Source organism: Platalea leucorodia (assembly GCF_965183815.1).
Source record: "Platalea leucorodia genome assembly, chromosome: 1".
NCBI classification, from domain to species: Eukaryota; Metazoa; Chordata; class Aves; order Pelecaniformes; family Threskiornithidae; genus Platalea; species Platalea leucorodia.
This window is the reverse complement of record NC_138823.1, coordinates 163,640,999-163,666,528: the sequence shown is the minus strand read 5'-3', so window position 1 is coordinate 163,666,528 and position 25,530 is coordinate 163,640,999. Positions and strand designations below refer to the sequence as shown.

At 42.0% G+C, this 25,530-nt stretch overlaps 1 protein-coding gene across 6 annotated transcripts in view; it reads left to right on the top strand.

Annotated features, from left to right (window-relative positions):
* The first annotated feature begins 6,719 nt into the window (after positions 1-6,719).
* The window catches only part of CTDSPL (CTD small phosphatase like), an 85,617-nt gene continuing 66,806 nt past the window's right edge, over positions 6,720-25,530 (top strand). For 2 of the 6 annotated variants that reach the window (XM_082322984.1, XM_082322983.1), the window contains exon 1: positions 6,721-6,970. In XM_082322984.1, the coding sequence (XP_082179110.1) occupies positions 6,895-6,970 (76 nt within the window). In that variant the 5' untranslated portion in view covers positions 6,721-6,894. Of the gene's footprint in view, positions 6,971-25,530 lie in introns of all 6 variants that reach the window. The other 4 variants (XM_082322987.1, XM_082322986.1, XM_082322982.1 and 1 more) reach the window with 3 other exon arrangements.

Genomic DNA, 25,530 nt, shown 5'->3' with positions numbered 1-25,530 from the left:
AAGCCAGGACTTTCTCACAGCCCATCAGCTGGTTCCCCCAGAATTGGTAGACAAATACCTTCCCGTGTTTACTACGCTTAATGGGAAAGCGTAACCGCGTCACTAATGTGGCATGCATCTACCGTCGCTCTTATTAATTTAGCAATCCTATCATGTATCTATCAGTAAGAATGGTATTTGTTGTCCTGTTTCCAGGAGGCAAGTTTTCTATGTGACAATGGTTGTGTTGGTCAATGCCTCACTGAATCACGCATTCCATTAATATTTCCCACATTTGGGGGATAAAATACACACTTTTACGGATGGGCACCAGCAATTGAAATGAGAATTCAGAACATTTAGAAGCATTTAAAAGTACGAACCTCTAAGAGTTATCGAAACATCGTGTACCTATTTCCCTCCAGCGAAAGTCCAGCCAATTCAGCAGATCACTTTTAAGTGCTGTGAAGACACCCACCCGAGCCGGTGCACAAGGCAGAGCTCCGTTATGGAGCCTCTTCTTGGAAATCAGTTGGGACATTCGCAAGTATAAATCACAACCAATTGCTTACCAATCGTGTCTCAAAAGGAACACCAAGAGTGCAAAGTCCGATCCCCAAAAGACAGGGAATGCCAGAGTTAAGATGATCATGACCTAGTCTGGAAAGGACAAGCTGCTACACTTGACGCTACGTAGCCTCAGGGGAAAACGCAGTAACTGGTTACCCCAGTGCCCTATAAAATCTACTCCCAGGCTTTCCACGGTTGATATTAATAGGAGTTATAAACAGCCACAGAACCATAACACGAGATTAGCTGTTATTGTATCTGTTTCACAGATAAACTATCTGACAATCAGTAAAACTGAAATGGAAACCAAGCCTCTACAGCCGTATCGGTAGGAAGGCGACAGCAGGACACCGGAGAACGGAGCGCTCGCGGTAGGTACCCAGATAAGGGCAAAACCAAGTTTTATCCTGTTCCACTGCTGCGCTCAAGTGAAACAGAAATACAATCAAAAGTGAAATCTTGCTGCTGTTGTCATGTCTCCGCTGTGCTCCCTGGATGACACAGAATTCCCACCTCTCACCAAGAGCAAAAAGTTACAGCATGGATATGGTCTACGGCTGCAGATGGACAAGCAATTCCACTGCTTGAGGTTGCTGGCTGCTTCTGGCCCTGTGGTATTCCTTCTGTAGCTTGAAAGATTCAGAGTAAGCCCTAACCTGGTTTAGGCCAAATTATTTAGGCTAAAGAATTTAAATAGTTGCCTTGAGTCAGCTGGTTTTGACTAAGAGGGAACTTTCTTACAAATGTCTCGGCTGGTGAATTCTGGTGGCAGCTCACCTCCAGCTTTAAGATGTTGCTGAGCACCTCAGGGCAGTAGGAGACCATTTAAACGTGACCTTACGAAGCAGGAGATGCAACCAGCGCGCCCAGTGAATGGGAGACTTCGCCGGTCTTTGAAAAGGCTGCAACGTGATTTGGTTGCTTGCTAAAAAAAAGCAGGCTCTCGTGCAGAGGTGTATCATTTGCAATTAGGGAGGACTGGATACGTCACCGGTAGGTCACCAGGTGGTGAGCTCCGCAGAGCCTTTCACCTGTTGGTCACCAGTTGAATTCAACCCAGCACCAAAATTATGGCCAGGCATTTTAATTATACGTTTGCCTCACACTGAGTTGAGCACTTTTCAGGCATCATTTCTCATGTGGGTGTCTAGCATCTGGCACAATCAGGCTTCATCTGAGCTGGGTTCCTTAATCAAAGTTTCTGGATTAGGAGTCTATAGGAATTTGGGGTTGAACATAAACTGTTAATGTTAGTAAAAAACCCCATTCACCTTATCTTCAGCACTCATTTAACCCAAGGTAAGGACCCACATTTTCTGCTGTCATAGGCACAGTGAAAAGTCAAGGAGAATTAAAAAAAACGAGAACCCAAAATTTACAGTGTAATTTTTTCCCAAAAAAACTTTTATTGGGGAGCAAGAAGGGAGGCAATTTATGTTACAGTTTTGAAAGCGGGTTTCACGAATCTTTCTCAGCTTGCCAGTAATGCCGATTCCTCCCAAACAACTCAGCCTGAAACAGACAACTCATAATGTTAAAGTTAGGTATAGTTACAGTTGACTGAAAAAGGGACTTAGAATGGAAATTGTTATGCAACTGCTACTTTGTGAATTGCTGCCAGATCTGAAGATAATACTAAAAGCAGCCATTTTCTTCTGATTGATTTGGTACTCTCTTACCCTTCTGTAGAATGACAATAGTAACCTCTAAATGATAGTATTGCTTGGAGTTTTCTCATTTCTTTTTTGCACAGACAAAAAGAAATAAATATGTTGTATTCAAAGGCACAAAATCTATGGAATTCACAGCATTTGGTGAAACTGAAAGTGATCAAATAAGTACTAGTTTAATAAATTCTGATACGCACATATATTCCAACAGGGAACGTGCTGCGTTTCACTTTGGCGAGAGCAGAGTCCCAGCACACTTAATGCTCTACTGTTTTCTCATCAAAATCTCTTATGCCCTATCAAATATGTCACTGTGCTGAAATCACAGCTACGTTTTAAGTAGATTGTGTTAACTTTATGAATGCATCATAAAATGGGAACTCCATAACTTTGTATTGACACTGTTTTACTGTTGCAATTTACCATTGTAATGGCACTATTTAGGAAACAATGAATGAACTGCAATGAGATAATTAAAGGATAATCTCCATTACTTCGAAGTATACAAAGCAATAAACAGCTGCCAAAACTGATTAATAGCTGAAGTGAAGACATTTAATCAATCTAATAAACCATTTATTGCAAGAATATAGAAGCTTACACTAACTATGAAACATTTATCTTATTGATAAAAACTGCAGTATTTTCCTTTCTTTAGGATGTAATATCATGAGACCTTGATTGTTCTTCCATTAAAGTCACGGATAAAACTCCCATTGTGGGCCCAGGGTCAAGCCTTCACTGAGCTGGTATCAATGAAAATAAATGCTTCCTTTTAATGTAGAACAGTTCTGCTAAAAACCATTTTTTTTCGCCCTATTATAAAACATCCTATGGCATTGAAAGGGGGACACGTTTTAGTGGCAAGGACAAATGTCAGGAGTCATGATGAAAATCTGGATCTCCTACTAGCTTGTACTGCAATTTCCTGGAAAAGTATTGCTTTGCCTGTGCCTCCACCTCCGATCTGTAACATGGAGATGAAACCATTCACTTGTTCCATGGGATTATTTAGGATTCATGTAGCATATAAAGAAACATAGATAGGAGACACTGTACACACTTCAGAGTGTCTCTAAAGTAAAAGCAGAAAGGAAACAACATGGATTGCTCTTGATTGTGTTACACCCATCTCATAACCAGTACAGGAATGGGAGTGAGGGGGGTGGGAGACGCTGAACCACATGCTCAGAGGAAGAGACCTGTTTCCTATGTTACAGCCGTGCTGCCAGTACAAGTACAGCTTCCTAAACTTCCATTCCGCTTCCCACTGCCCTGCAAGAGCATGGACTTTCCACAGCTCCTCACGTGCTATCAGTACCGTGCTTTTCTGCTCTCCACTTTAGACTGGAGGGGTGAGGGAGCCTGCATGACAGGAGCAAAGGGACAAGCACAGGGAGAGAGATCCCCTCCTGGCATGTTCTCTCACCCTACTTCCACTTTATATATCACCAAAAATAGCAGTTTCCCCTCTAAACTGAAGTAAGTACCAAATTCCTTAATAAGATGAATAAACACCTAGCTGTTCCACCAGAGTTTTACAACGTCAGTTGCAAAAACAATCTTACCAACATTTAAAACATACATAACGCATTGGCTCAAGGTAAGAATCACATTTGTCAAGCCTTGCAAAACGTGCTTTTCATCAGACAAGATGTTTATATCTCATCCCTGCATAGAAAAGAGGCGTTAGAGCACATGTTCTCCCGACACACATTATAATTGCCCTTTCCCTGCAAAAAAGTGGAAGATGTTCTTAGTGCTAGATGACTCTTGAACTTGCTCTGACGCAACCCCTTTGTCTTAATGCTAGTAGGAAGCTACTTTAGTTTTATTCAAATATAAATATTGATACAGAAACTCATACCAAATAATAACAGAGGTATGAATTTATTGTTTCAGCAAAAGCTTCTATGCAAATTAAGCCTCAGATAATTAAAAATGCCTCCAGTGCCTGGGTGGGTAAAAGATCAAGCACTTGCTGGATTACAACATAACAAGTGCTGTGATAAAGCTTCATAATAGCTTAGGAGCAGGAGCTCTTAACCTTTACAGGTAGCAGGACCATTTCCATCAGCCAACGTGTACTAACTCCTGTTCATCTGTGCCCGATCTAACCTGTAAGGGACTGTTTGCAACAGCAAGGCTCCCGTCTTGAGAAGCCAAAGCTAAACAGCAGGTTGGAACTTGCACAATTGGATGCAATGCAAGCAGTGGCATTGCACTCATTCCCTGTGCAAGTGTTTGTCATAAGAGTAGGACGGGCAAACCTAAAAGACGAGTCCCAGAAACCTGCAATACTGGTATCTCTGCATGTACTGCTCTTCAGGGAGTGTTAGGTTTGTGAGAGAAAACACAGCTAGATTTTGACTGACTTCTTCTACATTGAACAAATGCAGCGCTTTGAAGACTCACAGCAAAATGTTTAAATGTGTTGACTGTAGGAATACACTCACTGAGAGTGAAACAAGGCTCCAGATATTTAAGTAGTTTTCCCCAGAAACTAGATGTGGCACTACCGCAGATGAGAAATTCCTCGAGGCTGGGCCCGTAGTCTCCCGTTACGGTGAAGCACTGCAGCGACAACACCTGCTTGCTTAGACTGGAATTAAACGCAATGGTCCTTTCTGCAACCCAGCTTGGCAGTGGAAATGCCATATTTTTGCTAATGTTAAGTAAAACTGCTCAGAGCTACATATCCATTTGTATATATATATATATTTTTATATATATGTAAGAAGATGCACACTGCCTGCAGCTTTCTCTTTTAGGGTCAAAAAAAAAAAAATAGTTGTAACCATTATTACTAAAATTCACATTGCCTGGGTCTATGCCAGTTACAGAAGGATTTTCCCCAATCAGTTAATGGAATTTAAAATGATATCTGTCCTTTTTGTAGCAAGGTTGCAATAGAGGCTTGTATATATATATTAGAATTTTTTTTTTTTTCAGGAGAAAAAAAAGAGGTTGCAATACCTTAGTTATATTGAATACACTACTATGCTTTCTTAAAGGTTTTCTCTTAATTTTACACTCCCACGGAGGAGCCATTGCTCTGGGCGGGCTCCCCCACCTACCTTCCCCACCACGGTGCCAGACCCTGGCTAACAGCGGGCAGCCGAGCAGGGCAGGAGGAGCCGGGCACGCACACCACAGTCCATCTCCTGATGCACCCTCCCAGCCACCAGCAGCACTGGGAATTCCTGGAGAGTCAGACATGCCTCTTAAGATGCTCTAGGAAAAAAAAAAAGAGAGTATTTTCTCCGAGAGAAGCTGCCCAGACTGCCCTCAGTACCTTCCAGCCACACGCTCGCCTCTGAAAAACACTTCAGGGCCACCTGTAAAAATATGTCACTGACCGAATCGCCCATCTCAGGCACTTTATACCCGTCCCGAAGGAAACCAGCCCCCGCCTCGCCCAGCGCTGACACGGGGCAGCCCTGAGGAGGCGGGCGCCGCACGACCCCTTTCCCGCCCCGAGGCCCCTCGGGGGCGCCCTGGCCCCGCCCCCCCGAGGCCCCGCCCCCCCAGGCCCCGCCCCTCCCGCCGGCGAGGAGCCCAGCCCTTCACTACGCAATCACAATGGCCCTCCCCCGCCGCCCGCCGTAGCCCCGCCCTCCCCGCCGTAGCCCCGCCCCCGCCGTAGCCCCGCCCCCGCCGTAGCCCCGCCCCCTTGTTTACCGCGCAGCGGGGCCCGGGCGCTGCCCCGCTCCCCGCCCCCACGTTGGAGCGTCCCGCGGGGCGGGGGCGGAGCGGGGCGGGGCGCGGGCCGCGCCGGGCGGGCTGACAGGCGGCGAGCGCGGCGGCGGCGGGCGGCTGTGGCGCAGCGCGGGGAGCGCGGAGCGCGGCTGGGCTCGGCCCCTTTCCCCTCCCTTCCTCCCCTCGCACCGCGCTTCCCTCCGCGCACGGCGGCGGCGGCGGCCCGTGACCGGGGACAGGGGGGAGGAGAGGAGGAGGGGGCGGCCCGGCGTCGCTCCGCCGAGCCCGCAGCGCTGCCCGCGGGAAGGGGGGCGGGGGGGAGGAGGGAGGGCCGGGGCGGAGGTGTGAGGGGGGCCGGGGCTGGGGAGGGGGGGCGCGGGGATGAGATAAGCGCGGAGGAGGAGGAGGAGGGCGGCGGCGGGGGTATGTAGGGAGCGGGGGGCTGTGCCGGGGGACGCGCTCGGGGGAGGCCCCGCGGGGCGGCTCAGGTGGATGCGGGGGGCGGCGGCGTGAGGCGGGGGCTGGCCGCGGGGGGAGGCGCGGCGCGGAGGGCCGGGGGCACTTCCCCCGCCTCGGGAGGCGGCGGCGGCTCCGGCGGGGTCTGGGGGGCAGCGCTGCGGAGGGCTTCCCGGAAGGGTGAACCGGATTAATTGGGGTTTATTTTTAAGGGGGGGGTTGATTCGCCTCCCCCCCCCCCCCCGCCCCCCCGTGGAGAATTGGCGCCCGGAGGAGGCGGCGGTGGCAGCGCTACCGGAGGGGCCCCTGAGCGCGGTGCTCCCCTTCCCCCCCCCCCCCCCCCCGCTTGGCTTCGCTCCTGGAGGAGTTGTGTTTTTTTTTTTTGTTATTGGTTTTTTTTTTCCTTTTTTTTTTTAAATACAAATCTGCATATTGATTTTTAAACAAACAAACAAATCCCCCCCGCACACAAGCCTGCCTCCGGGAGGGAAATAGCCAGGTGAAATCTCACTCTGTTTCCATGGACAACCCGTCCATTATCACCCAGGTGACTAACCCCAAAGAGGAGGAGATCCTGTCCTGCACTCAGGATAAAGGTGAGCTGCCCTCTCCCTTTCTCCATGTTCTTCCTTTTTTTTTTTTTTTTTTTTTTTCTGGAAATCGCTGCTTAAAAATGCACGTAGTAACAACTTGCATTCTTCAGTCGCCGTATAATCCTCTCTCTCTAGGCTGCTGGGAATAGAGGAGGGCTTGTTGGGTTTGGTTTTTTTTTTTTTTTTTTGTGGGATGAAGATATTTGCATGAAGGTCTCTGAAACTGCTTGCTGGATACAGCTGGGAACTTGTTACACTGTTTAAATACTGAGTTTAATCAGCAGTTATTTAAATAAAATAGTCTTGTTCCTTGAGGGTCGGCGAGGTAACTTTGTAAGGTTGTGACTTTGCAGTTAGTGCCCCGCTTCAGGGAAAGGATACCTGTGCTGGATGCCTTGGAAGGTTTTGGAATCTCAGCTGTAAAGATTCTAATTTTTTTCCCCCCATTTTTGTGGGAGAGGAAAAAAAAAAAGGGGGGGGGGATTCCTGATTTCTCTCTACTTCCCTCTGTTTCTTCCTCCCTCAAATTTAAGAATCTGTTTAGCTTTCAGGTTTGTTGTTGGAAGATACTTGTGCGTCTCCGAAAGAAACATGGGCTACTTTTAAAAGCGGGCTCTATTTACTCTAGATAAATAGCTGTTGCTTGCGTAAGCCGTCATACTTAGGTTGCGTTTTACTCCAAAATAAGAGGAATCCAGCCTGGCCAAAGGAGCTGCCTCTCCTCAAAAGTGTAGACGTTGACGATTGACCTTAACCTTGTTTCCTTTTGGAAGCTCGGAGGGCTCTTGGGCTGCGAGTGGTTGTGTCCTTGCAGCTGGAGATGAGAAAGGTACGGGTAGGCGGCGGGGTTCAGGTTCCGGGGAGTCGTGTGTGATTGCTCATGGATTTTGGAAGTTATTTGGACGTTGAATTTACGATTTGTTACAGGCACTGCTGGTAAAAAGGGGAGAAATGACAGAAATTAAGAGTGTGTGGCAATGTTCCCTAGTAGGTATGGTAATAGACCTCCGAGAGGTCTTCTAAAAATGGTAGACTGATATATCTCCCCTTAAAATCGATGCTTTTAGTATCCAGGAAGCTTCCATTTTTGTGTGGCTCATCTTGTAAATAGTGAGGGGTCTCGTATCGTTGAAGTTGCTCGCTGTTACTTTCGAGTGAAAGGCTGTACGTGAAATCCCTGTCTTCTCATCTCACCAATGCTGACTGTAGAAGAAGCATGGAGGTAGATTTAAAAAAAAAAAAAAAAAGCCATCAGGTTGGGGGGTGTTTGAACGAAAGGTTATTTTTTCTGTTCAGTATGGGAGTGCTCACATAACTCTCTAATTCAAATCGCTTGTGAAGTGATACTTCCACCGTGAGGCCTTGTTTGTCTCAAGAGATTTCTGATGTTTTTCCCCGTTTTGGCAGTGTTGAGCCTGGGGTATCTACAGTAAATAAGGTGCTGGTGCTTTGCCTACGATGTCTCCTAAGACGTGGTTTGGAGTAGACTTACGTGATACTGTGCTCAGATGTTGTTGTGGTCTTCACGGCCTATATTGGACGTACTGGTAGAGCTGCATTAATATTGTTAGCAGCTGGTTGAAATTTTAGTGTAAAAAAGCCAGTTGAGGCAAGTAGAGGAAAATTTGACAGCTCAAAATAAGAGTAAGCATCCACATCAAACAAGTGTCTTCAGAGTCCTCGGTACAGTGAGCTACGCTGCGTAGCGAAAATATGCATATAACTTGCATAACTATGCAGTAACTTGCATAATATGCATTGTGTTCCTGCTATTGGTTTGTCTTTGGCAGAAAATCACAATGGTCTTAATTACATAGCAGGGGCTTCTCAGGCTGGGGGGTAGCAAGGGTGGGCTGGGGGAGAGTGGAGGGAGGGTAGCTGGAGTTTGAGATGAGAAAACTTCAGCGTGGTCTTAATACAGGAGGTGGATTAATGTGTTTTTTTTCTGTATTTTTTTTTTTTTTTAAGTGTGGTTAAAGTGCATGCTTTGGGTTGATTATGTGCTCTGTGGCGAGACTTTCAAATCACACCAGAGCAACTTTTGCAGAAAGAGAATTGCAGGTCTGTCCGTCCTGGAAGGAGAGCGTTGCTTGCTCTTACCTCGTCCTCTACAGGTTTTCCCACTGCTCGAGGTATGGAGCTTGTGAAAACCCGTTGTGCTACCTACCTTCCTTGCGTGGTTGCACATCACGTCACCCAATTTTCTGTTACATTTCTTAACAGTTTTAGCAAAACCTTTAGGTCCGGTGAGCTACGAGAGACCCAAAGCTGAGATGGTGAATAGAGATAGGGTTTTTAGTGGGAGACTGATGTTTAAAGTGAGTCTTCACTGCTAATTCAGATTGAACTGAATGTATTGGTACAAAATGGCTAACAAATATGTTAAGGCGTAATGAATTAACTCTTTATTTAACCTATACCAATAAGCCTATCTTCTGAAATCTTGTAACACAGTGAATTACAACAGCACTGTACTGTGTGAGCAAAGGCTGCCCAGTTTAATGAAAACCTGCTTTTTCCTCCGAGTTTAGCGTTTGGCTGCAGAAATATGTTCCAGGGTACTGGGTGGCATGTAGTGGCTTCGGGAGTTGGGGTTTGCTTAGGGTTTTTGGGACCTTCTGTTCGTGTTTCTCATGGAAAAAAAATTTTTTTTTCTTGTTGTTAAGCTGGAGAGAAGCAGTTTTACAGTAGCTGAGCAACTGCTAAATAATTCATGTGTATACCTTCAAGTGTTTGATTTTTTTCCAAGATTTTTTTGAAGCTTTTAATCAGCCGTGAGTCCAGCATTTAGCTTGATTTATTTTTTTTTTAAATGCATTTATTTAGAAGGAGCTTGATGTGCAGTATATGCTTATGCCCAATTTCTCTTGTGCAAGAGAGCACGATTGGCAAGAAACAGAGCTGTTCTCTGGTCGTGGGGCAGTTATGTTTTTAGGTAAATATTGTGCTTTACAAATAAAAATGCCTGAATATTTCCTTGGTAATCCAGATGTATTAAAAATTAGCTTCTGAGATAAGTGAAGCTATGACAACTTGTTAAAGAGGAGCTTGTTACTACTAAAATGGAACTGTTAACATTTATTTTTAACAAATAGTAAAAAATTTTGAAGGTGGAAAAAAACAGATCTTGGTACAAGAACCATTCCCTAATATGTTGCCACATGGTGGTGCACTGTATTTAGTTGTCTGTCAAAATGAAAGCTGAGCACGGAAAGTTGCTACAATCATATTTTATTATTCTTGTAATGTTTGCTCTGAAATGCCTGTGGCGTTCATGCTCCTGGAGGATTTTGGTCCCTATCTGTGTCGTTAAATTAGTTCTGGGAAATAGAAACTTAGGTTCTCTCAATTGGAAGCAATACGTAGGTGCTTAAAAATACTTTGAGCACTAAATTCATGGAGAATTTAATTTCCCGCTAGTTTTTTAAGTAACGAAAATAGTAGTTCTTCATGGAAATATTTTATGTTGTGGTCATTTGGCACTTCTGGAAATGGAAGCATTACCGAGACTTGTAACTTGAAATTAAAATGGACACTTAAGTATGTGAAAAGGGGTTTGTTATACTGGCGATAAATGTGAGCGACTAAGAAAAAAATGTAAAGAAAAACTATCAAGAAAAGCTGAAAATCTGAATTTTGGTATAGTGAGTTCTACAGATAAAATCAACTGTTTATTTTATAATTAAAGTATTTATTCTTATTAATGAGTTGAACAGTGACCTCTAAGGTATAATCTACACAGTTAAATCTATAGAAAACAGCGCAACGCTGATGAGTCTTTGCACTGAGCATAACGTAGAGTGTGGGATCATGGGTGTGGTAATAGGCATTCAGTCCAAAGAAGTGAATTTCCCTTTTTTACCTGCATGCTTTAATTTGATCCTCATAACTGATGCAAACTCTCGGCTGTTTCCATGTGCCAAGTTAAGCAGTAGCGTACATTCCTTCCTCGGGTACCATATCCTTCGGGTTGTGGTGGTGTGTTTTCTCTCTTCAGATGCATCTTTCCTGACTTCTAGAAAATTTGTCTGTCAGCTGAACATCTATTTGCAGTTATTTGGAGTAACTGAATGTTTTAGTGTCCCTATAGAAGTGTATTTTCTCTTGCAATAAATTATTTTAAAAAAATTCACAGTGGAACCTAAACCATTATAATTTTTTTTAATGAACAGTGTAATTCCCCAAGGGTGTTTTCTCAAACAGGCAAACTTTTTTGCCTTTCTTTCTTTCAAATAATATTGGAAAAAACAGCAATGAGACCAGTATTCATTATCATTTAAAGTAACAAGTTCTTAAGATCTCAAGTTAAAAGCCAAAATAAGTGTCTTTAATTGTGTCTTCAATAAAAAACACTTTGAAAATATATGAAAATATTTAGAATATTCTTTTTTGCTATTATGTCATCGGGATTCAGAGTACTCAGACATTTGAAGATATGTTAATGTTCCTGAGACATTGTCTCAACAAATTTTTATAATACCAACTTCAGAATTTTAACTTTCAAGTAGCATTAAAAAAAAAAAAAAAATGGCTGTGGAAACCACTCCAGCACTACATTGGAATGTGAATTGCTCGCAGAGGGTAAAATTTTAAATCATTAACTAATGACACAGTTGTTATATGAAACCAGAGTAACCATACAGTAGGTTTTATGTTCCAGGGAGAGTGTAGTAACCTGTAGTAACCCAAGATTTGATTTAGGGTAGCAGTTAACAAGCTGAAGTGTACTGGCAGCAACGTGAATGATAACTTGCATGGATATCTAATATTCATCCGTGTCTGTAAGCTGCAGCATTATCATTTCTTCATAGTGCCTATCATCTCAAATCCATATTTGTTTCAATGCAGTTATTTAACTAAAGTATTCAGGAGTTTAACATGCCTTTAAAAAAACAAAGCTGACCTACATTTTGTCAATTCAGTATTCAGAAATGCAAATAGCATTTTCTGAGATGATCAGTGAAATGCGGTGTGATCGATGCTACACTTCATCTTTCAGAATTTAATCTGAACATTACAAACAAGCCTCCGGATAACGGGTCCATGTTTGTTTCTTTAAAGTGATACAAAACTAAAATGCTGAGAAAACGAAAGCTAAGAGAAATGAACCTCACTTATTTGGTCAGTGGTGGTGAAAGACGTGGTTCCCGTTTGCCTGGTAGATGGGTTTAACCATGGGAAGCTTATTTTTCCGTCACGGAACATTTCATTTATGAGTTTTGCTATCTTGTAAAAGTCATCATTCAGACATGAAAATGGTTGCAAATTGGTTCTAGCCGCCAATTTTTATATATATGTCGGATCTTAAATATTCACTCTGCAAGCAAGAGCGCCTTTGTTTTCTGCTAAATTTTGAGTTGGAAGAGTTGTTGGCAGTGACCACCGTGGTTAGTGCTCAGTATTACATTTTCCATTAGAAATCCAGTTTTAGGCAATCCTGGATATGGAAATGTTAACTCGGGGAGTGAATTTGTCCATTACTCAACCCTACCCGATGGATTACTTAAAGCTGTATTTTGAAGTGTTTCTGTCCACAAGGTGCAACATGTTCCTTTTTTAAAAAAATAGGAGAAGCAAAGATAGGTCTAACTCTCTGCATTCTTCCTTAGGTTTTAACCCTCTGTGTAGATCAGTAGGTGAAGGTGTGGCTCATCCCTCCTCCTCCTCCCTGCCTGGGGGATATATCTTGCTGGGATTGAAGCCAGGCGTGTGGATGTGTGTAGGACCAGGAAGGAGGACAGAGCTGCCCAAGCGCTCCAGCCTGTTTGAGGGACGGAGCAGGGGGTGTGAGCTCCTGGCTCTTGAGGGCTGCTGAGCCCATATGGGGACTGATAGTGGGACAGGGAATAGGTTTAGTGTCTGCTGCGGGCTCCCGACCCGCTCTGACCCCATCCATCCTCGTACCACTCCTGGGCAGCGCGTACTCTCACAACGAAGTTGGTGGGTCTTGTCCACCCCGTTGGGTGGTTGTGTGTGTTCCCTTATCCCAGTTCATAAGTATATCCAGAAAGGGGCGGGAATCTTCCAAGCTGAAATCAGAGAACGGCTGATGGAGCAAATGAGCAAGCCTATCTAGATGTTTAAAGACCATATCTGGATTGCCAGTAAGGATTGTATACCATTGGATTCCTCTCAGCAGTGGATTCCTGGCTGGGAAATCTCACAAAAATGCTCAGCAGCATCTCTGAAGTCTTCATGTGTCTGTTCTATTGAATGATGTTGATATAAGCTGTATTTTCAGTGCTCATCTTCTTGGCCGGGAGGCTCAAATAGGATGACATGGTATCAGTGGGTTTAAATGCTTTGCTGAACTTCCAGAGCTTTTTGTGAGGGGCTGTGGGCAGGCACAGAGGAAGGATGCTTTTTGTGCTGTAATGCAGCCAGAGACATTTTTAAGAGTTTCATGTTGGAAATGTTAATCTTCTATAAATTCTACTTTTGCTGGAGTTTGACAGGAGCTTGCTTTATTTTTACTTGGAGAGATTGAGGCGTAAAATGGACATAGATGTGACAAATACGGAAGGCATAAGTAGCATCTAAATAGATCAGAGTAAAAATATGTTCCACGTGGTCTACTGTGGTATAATTTTGGCCTTTTTCTGTATTTCTAGAATGTTTGCTATAAGACCAAAAAAAAAAAAAAAATCAAAGTGAGTCCTCTACAGTCCAGTCCTTTCAGTACTAGCTACTCCTGTGTAACATAGATATTAGTGGTAAAAATACCAGCTTTGGGCAAATGAGCAGAGAAAGTTCTGTGCGTGGTGTTGGGCCTACATAAAGTTTGTAGACTTTATTCAGTGTATTATCAAAATGATCACCTACATAAAAATGCCACAGCTTGTTTTCTTTGTACAAGATAATAAAGTATGATTTATAAAAAAAGAAAACCCCATTATTAGAAGTGATTGGCTGTACTAGAAACTGGAATTCTATTATCTGGAAAATTTATTGTGAGTTAAATCTGAATAAATACATGATAGACTCGGATTCAAAGGATGCTGGAGTTTTTTAAATGAGATTTTTTTCCTTATTTATTTTTGCAAGAAAGGACTGTTACTCTTTTCTGAACGTCTATTAGTATATTTAAAGTCTGACAGACAGGGGCAAATAAGATACTTCAGGACGTCTTTTGTACAGAAGAGCAACCCAAAATGAAGGATGCCTCATGCATCAAAACCTACTCTATATGTAACTTTTTAAAACATTTATAAAAACTCAGGACAATTTTGTAGGAAACAAATATTTCTTGAATCTCAACCTGAAGTTACAGTTTGTATATTGATGGTTTTGTTTAAAGTCAAGTCATCTCACCTGTCGTGAGTGTCCAGTTCTGCCAGTTGTTTTCTGCTGCTGTTGCAGGGCCTCCTCCTTTTCTTGGTAGAAAGTGATGTATTGATTTTTATTCACCGCCGAGCTCTCCGCCACCCCCGCAGCTCTCTTGCTTCCTGAGTTGTCCTCCAGGATTCCCAGCAGAAATAGCAGTAAAACTAATCTTGCTCTTTCCTTGTCTGCTGTAATCAGCAGTAAAATTTTAAACTTTATTGCTTATCTGATGATTTGCAAAGCTTGGTCATCTCCTTGGTGTATAGCACTCCTCTCCTGGCCTCTGGGAGTCAGAGGGAGGAAGAGGGAGAGATGTGTGTCCAGTGTTTGGGAATGAACATTTTGTGGTAGGTGGATCAGTGGGGATGAGCATTTTGGGGTAGATGGATCGGTTTCCATCTTCACAGCTGTCAGAAAGAAATTCTGCCACAATGGGTGCTGTTACAATGGACACATGTAGAAGAGTCCAGGCATGTTTCTTTGAAGTAATGTCAGTAAGAGAATTTTTTTAAAGGTATGAATTTTGTACAAAGTTGTTCCAAGCATGCATTTAGTAATTTGCATGAAGTGCTGATTTATTTTTGTCACAAAAGCTGTTTTGTGTGTACGTGCCTGAATAATTGCGCACTTGCATTGGTTACCCATGAATGCACGTAAATGTGGTTACTGGGGATCTAATGATCAGAAAGCTTTGGTAAAGCTCAAAATGGTGGGCGCGGGTTTTGAAGTTGTTTTGCTTGAACTGCGAAGTTGGCAGTTTTTCTTAGTGATAGTTCAGATAGAGGTATTCTGCAAAGGAGTGGTCAGTACTGACACATTCCTAGAAGATACTTAATAATTTATACTTGCTTCAGCCAAGCACGTTGAAAGATCTAATATTTACCACCTGGAGAGAAAGGAACTTTTAAGATTATAAAGGATCTCAGTAAGCCTTCACAAAAGCCTTACAAATTTAAAAAGTTAGGCTTATGGGACTTGTTGTAAACTAAAATTGCTTAAAGATATACATTAACAATTTGATGAATGCAGTGTAAAGCAAAGCATTTCAGTTTAAAAACAGTTTAAGCATGTATTTTACAGGGATTTTTGGAGTGAAGCTTTGAGTTTTTTTTTTTTTTTTAATTCTCTCTTTTGCTGTATTTTGCTTTCTTGACTTTTTCTCTTCTCATAAGTTTCTGGATTGCAACAGCTGCCTCTTTGTGCTCTGATGCTGAGTTTTAAGGGGCTCAGAGGTGTTTGGCGCTGGTGGCTCTGTCCAGGGATAATTCTGGTATGAGAAGCTATAGAAGATGTTTGGGGAGTGAGATGGTGCAGTGATGAGGAACCCTGGGCCATACGGCATGGACAGATTGGGCCCTGGCAAGTTTGCCAAAATGGCATAGGAGCTATCTGATAGGAGAGACGTTATCTATGTTTCTTAACTCTCTATTAAAATCTAGTAAGATAAAGGTCTTGATCGTGTGCCTGATGCAGAATCACCACCGCTGTATAGCAGCTTTGGGTCGTAAAGCCAAGACATTTATTTCTTCTTTGTAACAATTGGTTAAAAGCCTTGAATGAATGTTGTGCTGTATTTAAAGGGAGGAGTTGCATGAAAAATAACCGATAAAATAGAGGTAAGTATGCCAGGGCTCTTTCCACAGTACAGCATGGCTTCAGAATTAAAGGCAGAATATCCCATTTGGGTAGAAGCAAGCGTTTGCTCATGCATCGTGTGGGTGACCTGCGTAATCCTGGAGAAGGTACGGTTGCCAAAATAGGTTATCTGGGAATTCCTAAACAGGGATTAACTTGACAGCAATTTGCATTTTTTATAATAAAAGTCATCTTATGAAGGTAGTGAAAAATAATATTCTAAAGGTCCGGATCGTATTTCAGCATATGAATTGTGTGTCATCAGTCAGTAGGCGAAGGAAGGGAAAAATATCTTTACGTAGTGACCAACTGAACGCGTCAAGTATTTGCAATGATACTTACCGTGAACTCGCACCAGCAGTGCTCCCGTGATGGGTTATGTGTGCTGGAAGATGATTCCATCTGCCAAGTCACTTGTTGGCCACCTGCCCGTTCTCATGACTTTTTATGATACGAAGCTGGTTTTGTTGAGAATCAGTAAGTTGAAAATGACTTGCGAGTTTTGGAAGTGTGGGGGGGGGAGGTTATGTTAGTTGGGGAATTAAAAAAAGGAAAGGAAAAGAGTACTGAATGCAATCTACAGTGCAATTCATTTGCTAATTACACATTGACATAAATTGAAAAGTCCCAGAAGGAGGGGGTTTACAACATAACTGTAAAAGAATTTGCATCTGTGTAGAGGTCTGTGCTTATCCACAAAGGAATGAGATTTTAAGTGGATTTGTTTAATGGGGTTTATCGTGAGTACATAGCTGTGGGACTCCTTTTTCCTCACATTTCAAAATCTCATGTCTTTCTGGAAGATTCCCTCTTGTGTTGAGATTAAAGATGTCAAGGAAGCGAGTGTGGTGAAGTTTAATGGAGAATGAAAGTGAAACCTAAAATAACCCCAAGAAACGTCCTTCTTAATTTTAGAGTGGATTGAATACTTGGACGTTTCTGGAAATTCAAATCCTTTTTTTTTTTTTTTTTTTTCTGCCCCATAAGAAACTTGAAACACTCCAGCAAGTTCTTGCTGTCCGTATTGGAAAGGATGCTGACAACTTAGACGCACTAACTAGTATTACTACAAAGAGCATTCGCTGTTAGTATTATGATAGTTTGGGGTTTTTTTTTCTGTAAGCCTTTCAGACTTGTTGGTGCCCAACATGTTACCCTACAGTTGACACCACTTTTTCTTTTGCAAACATACCGTGACAGGAACAAGGATAAAAATTTGAACAAAACTGGAAATCAAACTTGGCAATTTTGAAACAGGAATCTGTTCAGGTGTTGTTCCTGTATTTACTTGTACTATTTCTGCTGCACTTTATTATAAATTACGTGTTTAGCATCGTTCTGGCAGGCAAGCGAGCTCTGAGAGCAGTGTGTTTTTAAAAATGTCACTACCTCAGTTGTTTTGGTAGTGATGGATTCTTTTCAATACCTTTAAATCAAACAGTTGTTTATCTTAAGCATAATAACTAAATACTCTTACTATCTCGTGTTATAAAACTGTAATATTATTAAAAGGAGCAAAATGAGCTTTCGGGCAAAACCTGCCGCAGATGCAAGAAGCAACTTCAGTAGATTCCTAAGGCCCAGGTGCCCCTAGGCCCATCAGTAAGGGACCGCTTCCATTGGATGCAGAGAAGCCCTCAGTAACTACAATACCACGTCTCAAGAAAAGATGAGATCAGAAGGAGGTTTCACTTTATAATTTCTGTTCAAAGTGTCCTTTCAGGAAACATCCTGAATAGAAAGAATGAAACTACGCCATGTGATTTTTGCCATGTTTAATACGCTGGATTAAGCCCTGAAGCGCAAAACTTAATGTTGACCTTGTGCTATGGTGGTTCTGTTCAAATACAATTTCCACAGCACTTGTGAATTCTTGTTGCACCAGACGGTTCTGATTCTTCCCCCCACGACCCAAAAGTATTTCTTTCACCAAACTCTGTTCAAATAACATTTGCAGTCTTCTGAAATTGTATATATAAAAATATTTATTGGAGCTTTGCAACAATTCCCCTGTGCTCCTAAAACCAAGAAAACTAAAAAACACCACCACCCCCCCCCAAATAAAAAAATCAAACAAACAAAATCCCAGTAATATTAGCAGGGAAAGCTGTGAAAAGGAAGCTAATAATGAAAATCTGAAAGGCAACCTTGTGGTGATGACCAGAAGGGCATGGCAGTACAATTTTTAGCGAGGTAACCTCGCACTCGGTCTGTGCAAAACACGCTCCAACCCCTTGAGAAAGTGGGATGTTAGTGTATGAGGACATGCATTTGTTTGAGTAGTGTTTGTACTAAAACATACAAGTAACACTGGTTTTGTTTTGGAAATGTCTGCAATGGGTAGTAAAGAAAGATAAGAGTAAAATCGGCTGGGCTGACTCATCACAGAATATGCCGAGATAGGTCTAAATTCCACATGGAAAGGTTAATATCTGTTTGTTTAGGCTTTATTTATCTTTAATACTGGGGCCGGAGGGCGGGGTTGTCGGAATTCACTTTGTTTAATAATTTTATAAGTCTGTAGGTAAAAAATAATTATTTTTTTCAGCAAACAGTAAGGATTTTTTTCCTTTACGAATGGTGCAAGGTTGAAGTAAAATGTTTCTAATGGCCATTTTAAATTACCTGTTGGAGTCAAGGTGGGAAAACAAAACCAAAAATTTATGGTTTTGTTTTTAAACTGTTTTCAAGTAACCGTCAGCCCAACACATGCTGCCCTTTTTTTAAAAAAAACTGCTGTTTTTCATTGTGAAGATGACTTCTTAAGTCCCACTGTAGGTGGTCTTTGTATGATAGCCTTCAAGTAACAAATGGCTCCATCTTCTCTTCTGCTAATAAGGTCAGTGAAGATTTCTGTTTTGGATAATCATGACACAGTTTTGAATGGATAACAATTTTGGCTGGAAAACAGGTTCACAGTTTTCACCTTCTTAATAGCTGATTAGGTGGTAGTCAGCTAGCTGGCTGATAGGAAGTATTTTACAGGAGTAAACAGGCTTTCTTGCTTTAATTAAGACCATATGTGTATAGCAACTGTGATTGGGAATCTGTATCCTGTATTTTCAGTTAAATAGCTGATAAAATGTTGCAGTTGTGGAAATGACTACCAAGTCCAGTACGCAGATGTCTTTGAAAGCAGTTTTGGTTTTGCTTTCTATTTCATCATACAAAGCAACCAAATGTTTCTTGAGGGTTGATGGTCTTGTGCTGTAACAAAATAAACACTGAATATTTCTCTATACCTGATAAGGTTACTGGTTGGACGCAGTATTCAGAAACACTTTTTTTAATAAAACTCAGGTTTACTAAGTTCCGAAACACCTATAAATTCTTGTGTTTTCTTCGTGAAAGTGTGGGTTAACCTCTCTGTAAACAGTTGTCTTGCATGTTAAATAATAGTAAAAATGTATTGAGCAAGAGTTGAATATGAACATGTTAAATTCTTGATTTGTGTTCTAGTGAAAGAGAGCAGCCGGTATGTACTAGAGAAGTCACTTTTTAATTCTTCTAGAAAAAATTAAACCATGTCAACTGAATGGAGGACTCGGATGCTTAACCTGAAGATACTTATTTGGCAACGTTTGGGTAGAACTGACCACTAGCACCCTTCCCTCTGGAAAACATCATGTCTATTCATATCACTGCCCAGAGGTTAAATGTAGCCCTAGGAACAGTCACAGGAAATAATACCAATGTGCTTCTAAACCATGACCCGCCTTTTGACCAAATATACCACTTTTCTTGATTACCGGGAGGACCACATGTAATTATTCTTGCCCTGCGCGGAGCCGGGAGGTGCCAGGAGATGTCCCAGGGCCTCTGCACTCACTGCCCGTTGCTAACTCCCCTCCCCGCTGGCTGATTTCTTTTTTTTTTTTTCTGTGTTTCTTCATAAACACCACCTGTGGATTGATTTCAGCATTTCAGTCCTTTTTGAGGAAAAGCTGAGCCAGATGTTCTGTTGTCCCTCAGCTGAGGATGCGTGACTGAAAGAGATGCTTGCTCGGAGGAGTCCTAAATACTGCGATACTTAAATATCTGGTAGAACTTTCTCAGTCAAATACTCCAGCTGTTGCTAGCAATGCTGGAAATGTTTTCATGTCTGAAAAATGGAAATGTTGCTGTGCCTTAGCAGGTGGTCAGGAATGGGACAATTTTCCTTGCTTTGGTTGATGAAGTTAGAGGTCAGGGCGTCTTCCATTTTGTTCATTGTGTTTGTTCGTGTGTTCAATGGAATATTTTTAAATTTGAGGGAGGTTTTTTTTGATAAAATGATCTTTGATATTCAATAAAAATTAACACGCGGATTTGTCACGTGTGCAAGTAAATAAGGTGGGTTTGTTTTAATAACTGGTGGAGGAAACGCAGGCACTTGTAGGATGCATTTCATTGCACTGTTGCAGTTGTCTGCTTTAGGGTGACAGAAATCGCGTCCTGGAGACTCCATTATCAGTAAAGGAAGAGTGTGCACTGACCTCCGTGCTTGGCCGTGTGCAAGGATAAGTGGAATCGAGTTCAAAATCCTAATTTGACAATTCTGTCATCAGCTCCGCACGCTGTACGTGCCGCACTGGCATTTGGCTGCACTGAAATGTAACCAGGGACATGGAGTTGCAGAGTCCCACCGTTTATCTTTAGCTTCTCTTTAGAGGAGGAGGAGAAGGAGAGGGAAAACTTGGCAAAAAAATTTCAGCGGTTGGTGGTGGTGTTCTGCTTCTCTAAGTTTAGCAGCGTTGGGGGTGGTTGTTAAAACGGGCTTTCAGATTTTGAAACCCTCTGTTCTAGGCAGCGTTAGGTAACGTGGTGGTTCGGCATGCTGGAAGTCCATCTATGCTGCAGCTTCCAAAGCCAAAATACCTGGCTGAATTTAATCAGTAATTTAGTAAAAATGGAAGAGATTTAAAACCCTTCCCCGTTGCAGACAAGAACTGCTTCGTTTGCTCACCGATAAATTTCAGGCAGCATATTTAAATTACGATTTGTGGAAGTTTCATGTCACACTGAAGTCATAGCGCTTTGCTCCATAGAGGCAAACCTGATCTCAGCATCAGCAGGGGCTTGTTGTTTTGCCACTGTAGAGAAACTTCTCCTTCCGTCTGTTACGCAGCCAGGAGAACAATATAGAGGGTTATGGAAAGGCTGCATTATTCCAGGGGCCTTTCTGACAGTTTTCACAGTTTCTATAGGGTGTTAACAAATCTCCCATTGCAGAAAGCTGCAACTGAATTTGATAAAATATCACCTCTTCTAATTCCTTCTCTGATGGATTTTGTCAGCTGGCTTCCTGAGTGAGTACCACCACCGTTTTTATATGCCTACCCTTCAGCATTTCCACAAAATCTGTGTTAATTGTCTTTTTTCTGAATTAAAGAAATACACTTGCAAGATTGTGATCCTTTGCATAGTTATTTATGAAAAGTCTTTTTGTTCCCTGCTCTTCTGAAGTCTGCAGCATCGAAGAGAAATAGATACTGAGTTATGGGAGGGGAAGGGGATTCATCTGGGATGATCGCTAACGCTGGCTATAGACGGAAATGGGATGCTGTTGGGGAAGGAAGGGGAGACATCGCACATACATGAGTATTTTAAGTGGGATTCTGACTGGATTCATCTCTCGGATAGTCTGGGCTACTGCTAAGGGAAAAAAAAGAAGTCCAAAGTGTGCATCCCATTAGAAGAATTGCTATACTTCTCTTTTAACATTTATATTCAGGAAGCATAAATTTACTGCACTCATAGCAAAATTAAATTTTCATAGCTCTTTAGAACCAAGACTGTTTATATTTTTTTATGAATTTAATTAGACTTACACTTTCAGTGATTTGGGTCTTGGCTTCAGGTTGCTCTCATCAGTGGAGGGAAAGATGATGGGGATGGAGAAGCCTCCGCAGAGCCCTGGGGCCATGCCTGGGGTGGGGGGTCGGACCAGGACTCTGCTTGCAGGGCTTCCATCTTCCTAGTACCCATCTTCCTCCTTTTTGTGAACTTAAAGCTGTAATATTTTGGAATCTTGTCTCATCCCGCAGGTATGCATGGCTTGGCACCTGTACAGGACTTTGTTTGTGTGAGCTTAAGCTCTAGTTCAAGGGGAGTCATTTTAATGCAGGTACTTGCTCTGCGTTTGGGCTTGTGGGGGTTGAATTTACAGCCAACCTCAAACTTTTCCTCTGAAATTCTGCTTTAGGACTGGATTACATCATTCCATAAGCTCAGCTGTATGCTCAGTGGTAGGATTTTAATGGTGCTGGTCTGGGATACTAAGGATAAAATTTAGCTCGCTGCTGGAGCTTGGCACAGTCAGATTCATGATGAAAGTTTTCAATTTAGTAAATATTTACAAGGCATTTAGTAATTAGTGAGATGCTAACACTTTTCATCCTTTTTCTGTGATCGATGATTATTAAGGTGATATTTTTATTTCTGCTGGCAGGCTATGGTATGGCTTGCTCTATCCCTACTATTAATGTCCCAAGAAGTAATTTAAGGGAATGGGCATGCCTAAATAGTAAGGATCTGGAAAAAGAAGATAGGCTGATATTTCTGGGGTAAACAGAAAACTGTGAAAAAGGAGAATAAGGTAGCTAACATAGAACTGGAGGAAAGATGGATGAAAGCTTTTAAAGAATTCGGTGTGATGTAAATGTCAGTTTGAAAAAAAAAAAATATCACCTTTCAGATGTCACACAAGCCCTTTTTAGGTTTTCTTATTTGGCAATATCATTTTTCAAGATAAAAATACTAAGCTTTAATTTTCTGCTACATAAAAGAATTTAGAAGAAAAGGCTTATTGTTCATACAAGGCTGGCAAACTAATGTTAGAAAAAGATATTTTTAAGTAGTTTGGGTTTTTTTTTTAACCCATTAGTGGTATTTCAGCCACTGTAAATATTTATGTATAATTCTTTAACTGAGAGTTAGGTGTTACGTATGTATACAGGAGCACAAACTGTGCGTAGACACCCGTTACTCACGGCTGGGTACCAGGTGTGCTGTTGCGGTGGGTGGTGTCCGTGCCCGTAGCACCACAGTAACTGGGGTGGGAAGGGACCTCCGCAGGTCCCTGCTCAGAGCAGGGCGGAGGATGCTCTGAGCGTTGTCCCGTCAAGTTTTGAGTATCTCCAAGGGTGGAGATTTCAGAGCCTGTCTAGGGCCCTTTTCTAGTGTTTGACCACTGTAATTCCTGATATTTCAGAGAAATTTATCCTGTGGCAACTTGGATCCATCGCCTCTTGTACTATTCTTGTGTGCCTCCAAGAGTCTCGCTCCATCTCCTCTGTAACCTCCCCTTAGGTAGCTGTATCTGCTTAAAGTGTTAATCTGAATGTGCAAAGGAATAAAAAAATCCTTGTTTGTCTGATGTTTCCCTCTTCCTCAAGCAGTTCTCTGTTCACTTGAATATAATTAATCTGCAAAGAGCTTTTTCGTCCATTAAGTTGGTAGTGATTTTCAGTTTAAAACCAGTGCTTCATTCTATTCTCCCACTTGCCTTGGTCATATTTTTTCCTGAGGGTAGGAAGATATTGTAGCTGTAGATTCCTCACTTCATGGAATAATACAATTTTGTCACACTCATATATTCATCCAAGCCGTTTTTTCATTTAGCATAATCACCTGTAGAAAGTACTTATCCTACTGTGCATGCACAGCTTTTAAAATATTCTAGAATAAACAATATCCCACTTTGAACAAAGCCATACTTCATGTCAAAAACCCCTCAACATCATTAAGTCACTTATGAAAACGGAAGCTGAGTACATTTGAAAGAGAGACTCCTCTTTTCCAGTGCTCTCTCGTTAAGGATTTGACATGCCGGTCCTTGAGAACTGGACCCAAGTTACTAAGTGTTTCAGTAAATACATACTATTAATCCATGAACTTTTTTTAATTGCCCAGTGGCATATCCAGAAAAATGATTTGGGTAAGCATGAAGACAAAGGCAGAATCAGGGTGACAAACATTAGTGCTTTTATGCCCATGTCGTACAGTGTCGTATGTCTGAGCTATACTTACCCCCCCCCCCAATACATCCCCCCCTTTTAACTGGGTTCATTTTCTCACAAGAGCGAAGATGGGAACGTGTGGTCGGTGGCAAAGAGCTCTGCCAGCTTGAGCAGAGTGTGTAAATGGGGTTTTACACCTTGAACGTGTTAGGGTAGGGACTGTGCTGTGTTAGAGTGATAGCTGCAGCGTAAGAGTAAGTAACTAGGAAGCACGCTTTTAGGGTGTTACAGTGCTTGTAGCTGTTCGTTACAGTAAAAGCCAAAACAGGTTGAAAGCATCATCTCTCTGGAAAACTAGGAACAGGTAAGCTCAAGAGATGCTGTTAATAAAAATGTTGCGTTGGTTCCTATTTCAAAAAGAGGAACAGCATGTGCTTTCTTCAAAAAGAAACAAAACTCCCCAAAAATGAAGAAGGGAAAAGGGGGGAAGAAGAAAAAAAAACAACCAACCAACCAAAAAAACCCACTAAACAAAAAAAAAAAAACCAAAAACCTTCATGGATTTTTTTTTTATCCACTTTGTTTGAGGCCATCCTACAGAGATGCTTAGCTATGGTTGTAGGCAAACTATTTTTTCTGGGTATGCATTTATGCGAAGATAATGGTGCTTTCAGCTCACCTTTGCAAAGACAGAAAGGGAAATCATGAGATGTTGTTGTTATTATTAAAGTGTACATGTTTTTCACTCCTTAGCAGATGTGGTCCTAGCTACGTAGTGGTCTTGCTCCTGAGCAGTTTGCTGTTGTTACGTGGTGTATGTTCATACTCAATCTTGAAATCACCTTCAGTTTGTCTGGATTTAAGATTTAGATGAGATCCTTTGTCTTTAAAATTCAACTTTCTCTGCATTAAAACTTGGCAGCTACTTTGCATGGCAGTTTGATACATTTTCTGTAAAACACACAGAATCTGAGCCTGTGTAATCTCGGTGAGTAGTAGTTATGATGATGGCTCTTATATAGTATGGTACGAATGTGAGGAAACTTTGGGCACTAGAGTCACTGCTCTACCAAAAATTAGGCTGAGGACTTCAATGGTACCAGGTAGTTATGGTCTCCCTCCAGAAATGGCACGATGATCCATAAACAGCTCCGTGTTCCTGTACAAGAAGCTTTAATAGCAGGTTACTTTTAAATAAATTGCCATCTGACAACTTGTTACATTTTTTCTGTGTTAGTTATTTTTTTCCCTAATGTATAATGATTTAAAATAGAATTTGAGATTATAGTGTAAGGTGATACATGTGTGGACTTGATGTAGAGAAGAAGGAGGTTGGGTTTTGAGAGGACAGCAACATAGAAGACCTTGGTAGCTTAGGGTGCTTTTTCAACCTTCTTTGATTCTGCCTGTTCTTATTTTCTGTGCCAATTACCTCTTATGTCTCCAGACAGTTCTGCAGGTCACAAGAGAAACTTGAATGTCAGGCTGGAGTTTGTATCCTTCAAAATACTCATTTTACTCCAGCAAACTGTTGCTAGTGCTCGCAGCTGATGTAACTCCTGTTTTCAGTACTGTGTTTCCCTGGTTTTCCTTACCTGTAAAAATGAACCGCTGACAGTCGTATCTGCACCAAGGTGCAGGAAGAGCAGGGGTTAAAGATTGCAA